Source organism: Lontra canadensis, unplaced genomic scaffold (assembly GCF_010015895.1).
Source record: "Lontra canadensis isolate GAN:19392208 unplaced genomic scaffold, GSC_riverotter_1.0 scaffold41, whole genome shotgun sequence".
NCBI classification, from domain to species: Eukaryota; Metazoa; Chordata; class Mammalia; order Carnivora; family Mustelidae; genus Lontra; species Lontra canadensis.
The window spans coordinates 16,518,030-16,528,905 of NW_022631035.1; the positions used below are offsets into that span (position 1 = coordinate 16,518,030).

At 50.8% G+C, this 10,876-nt stretch overlaps 1 protein-coding gene across 4 annotated transcripts in view; it reads left to right on the forward strand.

Annotated features, from left to right (window-relative positions):
• The window catches only part of KANSL1 (KAT8 regulatory NSL complex subunit 1), a 177,355-nt gene extending 166,942 nt beyond the window's left edge, over window positions 1–10,413 (forward strand). For all 4 annotated transcript variants that reach the window (XM_032870930.1, XM_032870932.1, XM_032870931.1 and 1 more), the window contains 8 exons: window positions 1,873–2,055; window positions 2,542–2,730; window positions 3,086–3,234; window positions 6,980–7,101; window positions 7,688–7,745; window positions 7,997–8,109; window positions 8,931–9,183; window positions 9,495–10,413. In XM_032870930.1, the coding sequence (XP_032726821.1) occupies window positions 1,873–2,055; window positions 2,542–2,730; window positions 3,086–3,234; window positions 6,980–7,101; window positions 7,688–7,745; window positions 7,997–8,109; window positions 8,931–9,183; window positions 9,495–9,722 (1,295 nt within the window). In that variant the 3' untranslated portion in view covers window positions 9,723–10,413. The remainder of the gene's footprint in view (window positions 1–1,872; window positions 2,056–2,541; window positions 2,731–3,085; window positions 3,235–6,979; window positions 7,102–7,687; window positions 7,746–7,996; window positions 8,110–8,930; window positions 9,184–9,494) is intronic.
• Window positions 10,414–10,876: the final 463 nt, after the last annotated feature.

Sequence of the window (10,876 nt, forward strand, 5' to 3'; positions counted from 1 at the left end):
AGACCTTCTTTAGGAGGGTGGGGGGAATCAAACCATTTTATTGAGGGACTCGGGGAGGAGTGGAAGGGCTGGGAACATAACGAGATCCAACAGCCTCGGTCTGGCTGGTATCTCCCCAACTTTGAGGTTGCTGAAAGCTGATGTTTAGGTGAATTTGTTTTTAAGTGTGGAAAAGAAGGAATGAGTATGCAAAAAAAAAAAATTTTTTTTTTTTTTTTTTCAGAAGACAGCACTGTCCTTACATACTGTATCTCACTACTTAGACATACAGCAAATATTTATTACCTTTAAAACTTCAGTAGTTTTCCTAATTTGTTGGACTGCCATAGTAAATGGCGTAACAGTGGTCTTTTCACAGAACTGGAAAATAATGTCTGGCGCTGAGGCTGCTTTCCCACTGAGGAAAGGCATCCCTGAGAACAGAATTATTTTATTCACTCAGGGATATATGTTCATTCCAGTCCTGAGAAGCCCAGTGTTCAAATTTGTTCTTAAAGTGTCATGAGGTCCATGGTATATACTATAGAAAAGAGTGTTTAAATGTTTTTACACTATAGAACTGCCTTGAAAAATACCCTATACATTCCACTTCTTGCCAGTAATTTGGGAAATCTTACATTCCACCTCTCCATTCTCTGGACCAAATAATCTCATGGTGTAGTAGCTTAGAGTGTGGGCTCGAGGGTTCTACATACCTAAGTTTGAGTGTTGGTTGACTTACTAAACTCTGTATCCTTAAACAGTTAATTCACCTCTATGAAACTGTTTGGTCTTTTTTAAAAAAAGACCATAATGATGCTTACATCAAAATGAAATACAGATTTAAAATTAATTATCAAGTGTAAGACCTGTAAAAAGAAAACTGCCAAACAATGCTGAGAGAAAATTAAAGAAAACCTAAATAAATAGATGTACCACATTCATGGATTGAGAGACTTGGTGTTGATGGCAGAAAAGAAAGCAGTTCTCCCCAGATTGACCTTAGAGTCCGTGTAATACACAACGAGCTTTTTTGTGTTTGAGTTTTTGCAGAAGCCTGAAGAAGAAACAAACCACCTAGGATTAAGGAAGAATCCGCTTCCATTTTATCTGCAGCACTGAATGTTAGAATAAAGTAGAGTAGTAGTGACAGTTTTTGAGGTCTGAGAGAAAAATGGTTTCAGTCTAGAAATACTTTTTTCTAAAGAAATTACTTAATGGCACGTTCTTAGGTAAATAAAAAACAGAACTAAGAAAGTGAAAAGGTACAATAATGGTAAACCAAAGTGGTAAAAATTATAGTTTAAAAGATTAATTTTTGATGGTTGAATATTAACTAATCGGCAAAAAAGAACCGATTAGAGGCCCGTGGGGGCCTCTAGGGCCTGGGTGATAGGGAGGTGAGGAGCTAGGAAGGAAGGCGGGGTAGTACTCAGTAGATGGTAAGTATTTGTTGAATGACTGTATCCTGATTAACTGTGTTGATAGTATTGGGTTTAAATGTTTTAGTCTCTAGGAGAATTGAAGCAGGGTGTTTATCAATCTTTTGAACCAGTAAAGTTTAACAGACTTGGTAGAATTCCTGAACAAAGAAAACTCCATTGATGTATCAGAAGGTGTTTTTAGATGGGGTGTGTGTGTGTTTAATTTGAAAATGAAAGGCAAAGGTGACTTGCTTGTGAATAAAAGAATGACCTTCAGTAAGGTTCAGGTAACCAGCTGCTCCACAGGACAGTGCTTGCCCTGCCAGGCCGTCCTGCCCACTGGGCACAGAAGAAAGGGTGTGATGTGGATTCTCACCGGGTGGAGAGCGTAGACGCATCTCCCTTCTTGAGAGAGGAGTCCAGAGGCCAGGTGTCTGGACTAACCCGCAGTGTCTGGTGTTTCCCACAGATGTTCCCACGAGCCTGCACTTCCAGAGCATGCTGAAATCTCAGTGGCAGAACAAGCCTTTTGACAAAATCAAACCTCCCAAAAAGTTTTCACTAAAGCACAGAGCACCCATGCCGGGCAGCCTGCCAGATCCAGCTCGTAAAGACAGGCACAAGTTGGTCACCTCCTTCCTCACAACAGCCAGTAAGTTCCGGGGGACCCGGGTTTCGTCCTCCGGTTATTCTCTTTTCCTTTTGTATTCTCAAGTTGCTGTTTTGCTGTGGCAGTATCTCGGGGTTGAGAGAAACAATGGGCTGATAGAAATTCAGCTCACAGTCTGCTTCTGCTGGTCTCGGGTGTTCTTACATGGACTTCGAAGGCTCTTCCAGACACCAGGCGTCTCGGGGCAGGGCCCAGAGTGCGGGCTGAACAGCTGGCAGTGACGGGGCACGGGCTCCAGCTGTGGGCAGGCTGTCTCCTGTAGCCTGGTTGCCGATCTCTCTGCTTGAGGGCCCGGTGGGCTGCCCGGCCTGCCCTGGCCCTCATGCTGTCTGCGAGGAGTGGCAGTCCCAGAGGACTCTCCTGCTGCCCTGGGTGTCTGTCACTGGCCTAGAGCGATCTCAAGAGCTTGGAACTCAAATAAAAGATGGAGAGAAGATTTCACAGCTCCTTTTCTGTTCCCCTCTTCAGAGCTGTCCCATCACCAAACTCGGCCTGACAGGACCCACAGGCAGCACTTAGACGATGTGGGGGCCGTGCCTATGGTGGAACGAGTGACAGCGCCAAAAGCAGAGCGCTTGCTCAACCCACCGCCACCTGTGCACGACCCAAACCCCAGCAAAATGAGATTGCGAGACCATTCATCTGAGAGAAGTGAAGGTAGGGCCAGGCCCGGCACCTCTGCCTGCATCTGCATCTGCTCAGGGCTTTCTGGGGCAGCCTGGGCTTCTCTCAATCGCCCCCAGCTTTGTCCTTCACTTTCTAGGAAGGCAGAGTAGAGGGACCCCTACTGCTTCTAAATGCAGGTTACTTCTAACTGCTACAGCGACCTCTGCCCAGCCCCCTATCTCCCGCAACCAGTTTGCTTCACCTTTTTATCCTCTAGGCTTAGAAAGCGTTTTTGCTTTTACCGTGTTTTTACCGTGCTTTTACCGTTGCTGGCATTTGTGGCTTGTGCTGGAAGGAGAGCCGGTTGAGGTGGCCACGTATTCCTCTTTTCTGTTGACTTCTGCAGTGTTGAAGCATCACACGGACATGAACAGTTCGAGCTACCTGGCGGCCGCCCAGCATCCCCCACACAGCCCCCTGGTGCGACAGCTCTCCACCTCCTCAGACACGTCGGCACCCACCAGCTCTAGCCCACAGGTCACGGCCAGCGCGTCTGTAAGTACCTGTGCGGAGCTGGCTGGAAGCCCTTCTGCAGTCCCAGCTCCTCAGGGGGCTCTGGAGGACAGTGTGGGGAGTGGGCTGTGAGGCCCAGGGCATTTGGGGGTGCTCAGCTCACCACGATGTGTCATTTTTTAGTCCAAGGGATGGTATTTGACCTTGTGTTCTCCATGGTGGAAAGTTGGATGCTGAGACACACCCTGAAAGTGGTCTGTGGGGTTAGGCCTCACCTAGCACTCAGCAGTAGCATGGTTTTGATCCCGTTGGTTCCAGAAGCTCCCCCGCAAGGAGCGGTAGCGGACGGGTACTTAAGAACACTAGAGGCGGGGCGCCTGGGTGGCTCAGTCGGTTAAGCGGCTGCCTTCAGCTCAGGTCATGATCCCAGCGTCCTGGGATCGAGTCCCACATCGGGCTTCTTGTTCTGCAGGGAGCCTGCTTCTCCCTCTGCCTCTGCCTGCCTGTACTCTCTCTATCTCTCTGAGAAGTAAATAAATAAAATCTTTAAAAAAAAAAAAAAAAAAATTTAAAAAAAAAAAAAAAAAAAAAAAGAACACTAGAGGCGTTCCATTTCCTTAGTTTCACTCTCCTGGTGAGTGGAGGGGGGGAAGGCAGGGCCTCACGCCATCCCTGAAAGCTGTCAGCATAGCCATTCCAGACACACATTCCCGCTGGTTTCTTTCTCATATTTAATTCCTCAGTGTTTGCCTCGTTGAAACATATACCTAGAGCTTCTTGGTGCCCACTGACTGGTCCTTTCTGTGGTATTTATGATAATAATGGTGATAGTGCTAATAAAATGGGGTTGGTTGTGTCCGTTCTGCATGCTTTTCTGTGTTAACTCATTCAATCCCAATACTGCCCTTTGAGATGTGATATTAAGGATTCTTACTCTGTCGGCAGGGAAACTGAGGCTTTGTAAGGTTAAGTAAACTGTGCAGAGGGAGGCAGCTTGTGAGGGTCATGACTGCCACTCAGCCCCAAGCCGTGTGACCACAGAGCCAGCGCTTTACCATGACATGCATGTGTGAGCTCGGTGTCACTGAGGTCACTTGTGGGCGTGTGCATGCGCTACGAGCCCCCTTCAGAGCGCGCTTCAGGAGACGTATAAGCTCACAAATGGGCTCACTTTGTTCTCTGTCTTTGCTCTTTAAAATCAGACACTCTTTTCCAAATGACCTCTTTATTCCTCCCTTTTACCTCTGTCACCCACAAATTTTTGTCTAAATAGGTGTGTAGTGTCTATCACAAACTCCCATTTCCCATCAGAGGGTCTCAGACAACCAGAGGATTCCAGTCTGAACTCTGAGATCTGACAGTCGGAGAGACTCCAGTGCTCTTTCCCTTCCTAGCCCTCCTTGTCTGGAGGATGTTCCCTTAGGCCTGAATTGTTTGAAATTTTTTCTTATTTATTATTGAGTACAGGTTTTGTATCTGCACTGACCCTTATGGCTCTCACTGCCTGATGTTTTCTAAAAGTGTGGATTTATTTAATAGTAACAAGAAGGATAGACCAGATACTGAAAATGAGGGGGAGAAACTGGGGTGGGGGGGGATGTGTGGGGTAGCGCTGCCTGAAAGCTGTTGGGCATCTCAGAAACCTCCTGTGGCTTTAAAAAAAGAAAGAAATCCCTGAGGATTCTGATTTGATAGAGAAGGCATCCCAGAACCTTTGCTTGCTTCTGTGCTTTCTTCCTTTCCTCCCCTTTCCTTCTTGGCAAGGCACTCTTCATCTTGCTTCTGAGAAACCACTTTCCATTCCCATCACCTGTTTTGCCCCTCTGGCTCTAAATAGGAGAGAGTAGTTGAATTAGACCAAATGAGTGCCTAGTGGGAGGCAGGGCTCAAGCCTGCTGACCCATTTATTTTTTTATTTTTTTATTTTTTTTCATAGTAGAAAGCTTGATGTTGAGACAAACCTCCACGGGTGTTGTCCTCCGCCCACTCCCATCTCTTGCCCTTGAAGGTACTAACAGCAGCTCCAGAAGATTTGGGGAAAAACACACCTGTTTCTTCCAGCTCCACATTCATTCTTGACCAGGCTGCAGGGAGAGCGCTCTCTTGAGCTCCCCTGAGGTACACTTCCGGTCGTGGGATGTGTCCTTTCAGCAGAGGTGGGCCATGGTAGAGGCTTCAGGGTGTGAGGTCACTGAGCCTTAGCTAGATTTGCAGAATTCTCTTCGACCATTTTGGTTAACCAGTTTTACCTTAAATTTGTGAGGTAGAGGCCATCTGTCCTCATTTGAAAGAGAAGGAAATGGAGGTGAAAAAGACGTGGTGGGCTGACATGAGAGGCGACAGCAGCTAGAGGCCTGGCCCAGGAAGCACTGCCTGTTGGCATTCTCAGAATGCCTGAAGGGATGGGTTGAATCAATCCTGTATCACCCTTCAGGAACAGAGAGTGGGGGTGGTTAGTTGTAGGGAACAGTGTCTTCCTCATCGTGCTTCATGAGCTGACTGCACTTGGGGCTTGGCTTTGAAATGCAGCCCCTTGGGTGTCTCCAGCTGTGCTGTTGCCATGGCAGCACGTGTGTCATCCCACTGTTGCCCTCTGGCCCCTCTCACTCAGCCACCAGTGTCTGTTTCAGGGTGGGCTGTTCGCTGTCTGGGCCCAAGCAGCTGGTGGACTTTGCCCGCGTCCGAGAAACCAACCAAGGCCTTCAGCTCCCTCCTGTATTCCTTCTTTGGCCTCCGAGCCTGCTGTGGATGCTCGCCGCCTCCTCTGATACTGGGCCCTTGTTAGTCTTCTTCCCTAAGAATTTGAACTTCTCAACCTGCAGAAGCAAATCTCTCTTCTCCAGGAGTGAGCTGTGTGGCCAGGTCCAGGTCCTCTTCCTCTGTTTCCCTCCACTCAGCTCCACTGATAGAGCTAGAAAGCTCTCCACTCTTCCCCAGTAGTCAAAAAGACGGGATATCCCATAGGGCTGAGCAGATGGTGGGTGCAGACTTAGCTGAAGAGTTCAAATCTGCAAGAAGGAGGTGCTTTCATGACGTCCAAGGTTAGATGATCCGTTGAGCTGGGCCTGTGCCCTGAGGTCTTTCCAGGATAAGGAAGCTCCCCCTTCTTAACCTTAAGGGTGCACTAGGTTTAGGGAAGTGTCGGCTGTGGGGGCCTCTAGGGCGGCCTGGGTGATAGAGATAGCAAGGGGAAGCAGAAAGGATGACCCTAACGGAGGGGGGTAGTTAAGGTGTATGTGGGGGAGTCAGAAGCACAGCCTGACTTGAGGACTCAGGGTGAGCACCCCTGCAAAATTCAGTAGAAGTCTTCTTCCACATGAGCCCATGAAGGAGGAGACTCGGGAGCCACGTGGCGGCTCTCCTGAGGATGTCATAGGGGGAGACCTCATCCTCAGTGCAGGTGGCCGGCCCCCGCCCGAGACTCAGGTGCCCGGGTGCTGGCCATCCTATTTTATGTCCCAGGTGTAGGATTTGACTTTTGCAGAATTGCGCCTCCCTTGTAAATACCCTTTTTTTTTTTTTAAGTGGTACATATGACTTTGGGGCTTAGACTTTTTTTTTTTTTCCTTTTTTAAGATTTTACTTACTTCTTTGACAGAGACACAGCAAGAGAGGGAAGCCAGGCAGGAGGAGTGGGAGTGGGAGAGGGGGAAGCAAGCTTCCCACGGAGCAGGGAGCCTGATGTGGGGCTCAGTTGCAGGACCCTGCGATCATGCCCTGAGCCAAAGGCAGATGCCCAACAACTGAGCCACCCAGGCGCCCCCTTAAACTCACCTTTGTCTTACAGCAGCCAGTGAGGAGGAGAAGGGGAGAGAGCTCATTCGACATTAACAACATTGTCATCCCAATGTCTGTTGCTGCAACAACTCGTGTAGAGAAACTACAGTACAAGGAAATCCTTACTCCCAGGTAGAGGCCCTTGTTCATTGGCTTCTTGCCCTTTTCTTCCATTACTGCCTCTTTCCCTTCTTGTCCCTGAGCTTTGGGTCCTAGCCTTAGGTTTTGTCATCTCTTTAAGAGAAATTCTTCCCTGATAACAGTGAAATTGTTTCTGTATATCATTCTCGTTCTCTTAATAAAGAGTACCAACCAGACCTCAGGCCACATGCTGGCTGTAGCCGTGTTTGTCTGACAGCACAGTGTGTTTCCCAGTAGTGAGTTTGTTGTCCGCAACAAAGCAAGATTTCACCTAGGAATCAAACCCACTTTTGTTGACAATTTCAGAAATTGGGCGGCCCCGTGTATGTGCTCTCACGGGCTAGCAGTCTGCTGGGGCTGGCAGTGGTCCCTTGTGGACAGTTCCTTTGCCTGCTGTTTGTCACAGCTCCCAGCCGGCTTCCCATACCTGTCCTCTGTGAGGCCCCTCTCTGAGGCCTTGGGAATACCAAGGCAGAGGGCGGTATCGTCCACAGGCGCCCAGCTTGCTCTCGCACAGACACACTCAACCTGCCCGGCTGCCCTGCTCTCTCACACTTGTCCTGTCTTGATTTTGCAGCTGGCGCGAGGTCGATCTTCGGTCTCTGAAGGGGAGTCCTGACGAGGAAAATGAGGAGGTAACAGCATGGTTGTTCTCTCTTGGAAGGATGCACACACATGCCTATACACACGCGCGTGCACACGGTTGGGCACACACACCCTAGGGGCTTGAAGACCCGTGAGTGTCAAGTACAAGCTCACTGTATTCCTGTCCTGACAGAGACAGCCCCCGCAGTAAGGGCTGGGGCTGGTTCTAGAATTGCTCTAGCTTTACTTAGGCTTGGCTTCCTGGAGGAGAGAGGGAACCAGTGAAGCTGTTCTCTTGCAGGTCGAAGATCTATCTGACGCAGCCTTCGCCGCCCTTCATGCCAAATGTGAGGAGATGGAGAGGGCTCGGTGGCTGTGGACCACGAGCGTGCCACCCCAGCGGCGGGGCAGCAGGTGACGGGGCAGGCACAGGTCCCCCGGCCTGTGAAGGGAGGGTGGGCACGGAGTTGGGTGCTAGGTCCGTGGGGTTGCCACCGCCCCTGGCTTGCTCTGTGTATCTGTCCACTGGCCAGGGCTGAGAACGCAGAAGTTCCCGGCTGTTCGTCGGGCCTAATGAGGGGATGAGGGTCACGTGGCTGGGGCCTTGCTGGGCGGTAGGGTCGCTGTCCGGTTGTGGCAAACTTGGTGATCTCCCGGCTCTGCCCGGCGGCTGGCTGGGCCATTCGGGGGCCAGTTGAAGGTTGTGTTGATTTAACCAGAGGCACTTCGGAGGCCTCACCACAGTTTAACCCTCCTTGGGACAGTTGAATTGGGGGGTTGTGGTCCTGCTCAAAAGAACTGGCCTGCCCTGCCTCCGTTTTGCTAACAGGCACAGAAACCCTCAGGACTCTCAGATAGAAAGATTTAGGGCCCTTGTTTTCGCTCTTTTTCCCTTGACAACAGTTTTCAAAGTCTAGATGATTTTCCCTTCCCTGTGAATTCGGTGGGCACTGTGCCAGAGATGAGCCCCTGGCATCATTCCGCCCTGGCTTTTCTCTTGGGACGATAGGTGCGCCCGTTTCTTAAGATTTGTGTATCGGGGGCATCCTCCCGTACACAGCGGTGGGAGGAAATGAGGGATTTATGGTTCCTGGGAATGAACTGTGTGTGTCCGTCTACCTCAGCTCCTCTAGTTGGGATATTCTTTTCTTGCCTCCTCCCCAAACCCCCGAAAATCAACCTACAAGTAATCCCCTGTTGCCCAGGCACTCAGATTTGCACTCCTTGGTGTCCAGGTCTTACAGGTCATCAGATGGCCGGACAACTCCCCAGCTGGGCAGTGCCAACCCCTCCACCCCCCAGCCCGCCTCCCCTGACGTCAGCAGTAGCCACTCTCTGTCGGAGTTTTCCCACGGTCAGTCCCCGAGGAGCCCTATCAGCCCAGAACTGCACTCGGCGCCCCTCACCCCTGTGGCTCGGGATGCGCTGCGACACCTAGCCAGCGAGGACACCCGTTGTTCCACGCCAGAGCTGGGGCTGGATGAGCAGGTGAGGAACACTGCCTTTGCGTGGGGGTCGGCCGGGTAGGGGACAGAATGGGGAAGGGACAGCACCCCCTGAAGATGGGTCTGCCTCTCATGCCCCTCCCCTTCTGCATCTTAAAGGGGCTGCACTTAAAATTGACCTTCTGAAGGGACCATGGGACGGTTGCCCACTCCGAGGGGTCTTCCTGGACCACTCCAGGAACTCTCGAAGGACTAGTCTTGGACTTCAGTCCACACGTTTTGGGAGAGGGCCTTGGGGCAGGATGTAGGCTGGGCCTCGCTCCTCACCGTGGCAGTCTGTCTGTCTCCCCACAGTCCGTCCAGCCGTGGGAACGGCGGACCTTCCCGTTGGCCTACAGCCCCCAGGCGGAATGCGAGGACCAGCTGGACGCGCAGGAACGGGCAGCCCGCTGCACTCGGCGCACCTCGGGCAGCAAGACTGGCCGAGAGGCAGAGGTGGCCCCCACCTCACCTCCTGCTGTCCCCATCAAGAGTCGGCATTTGGCAACAACGGTCACAGCTCAGCGTCCAACTCACAGATGAGCGGGAGATGAGAATCTAAACAGACTCACTAACTATTGGCATTAAAGCTTCAGAAATCTCTGCGTTTGATATTCAAACATCATATGCCGGAAATTTTCACAGTTTTTAGTGAATTTAAGGAATTTAGATTCTACTTTGGTATTTTTTGTTTTGATTTTTGTTTTGTTTTGGTTTTGGTTTCCATGTTTTGTTGTCACACACCTGAGCACTTCCTCCAATTGGCAAACAGAAGTTCAGGATAAGACCCCACTGGCCTGGTCCTGGCACGTCCTCTGCACTGTTGAATCACTGGACTTAGCGATGCTAGATGATCACCCTCTCCTCGCGCCTGTGGGCAGGGTGCACCTGCCAGGTGGGCAGAGGGGGTTGGGGAGGGGAGAACAGCTTGCTCTGGGCCCCGCCCTCTTCCCTCCCCTGCCATCGGTGGTGGCCTGGCCCTGCGCTGGCCCTCCTGGCTGGGTCCCCCTTGGCCATCTGTGCTAGAGCACCGCCACCAGAGCCTCTTGGCCATAATTGCCACCTGTTCTCACCAAGCTCTCAGTCGACAGAATGGCTTCCCCTTGTCATCCAGATCTTGGAGACCTAGTTAGGGTTTCCTCTGCATTTGGTCATCTCTGTTCTGACTCCTTAACTGCAGTGACCTAGCTGCGGCTGCTCAGGTCCCCGTCCTGCCCCTTCGTGCCCTGTCGTCGACACCATCCACACACCCGTACGCACCAGTCTTTCCACTCGGGATGTTTTTACCACCTGTCCTTGTCTGTGAAGGTAGGGTTAGGGCTGCTTAACTTCATTCCCACTCCTCTGCAAACTGGGGGGTCAGGGACACGAGCAGCCATCTCCCCTGTATGATTCTGTTGTCACACATGCATTTAGTTCCATTTCCTTCACATCCGGTTCCCTGTCGGTGTCAGTTAGACCTTTTCCTCTTCCACACTCTCCCCTTGCCTGTGGAACGTTGTCTGGTCCTCGCTGTGGTTCCCATCACTCCCTCACCACCCCCCTTGGTTAACCTCGTGCCTGTCTCATGTATGACCACATCACCAAAAGGGGGGGGGGGCAATAAGGACTTCTTTATTTTTATTTTTATTTTTTTTTGTTGTTGCCATTTTGTAATCGTATAAAAATAGTAGACAAACTGCTTAATGGTTGGGGTT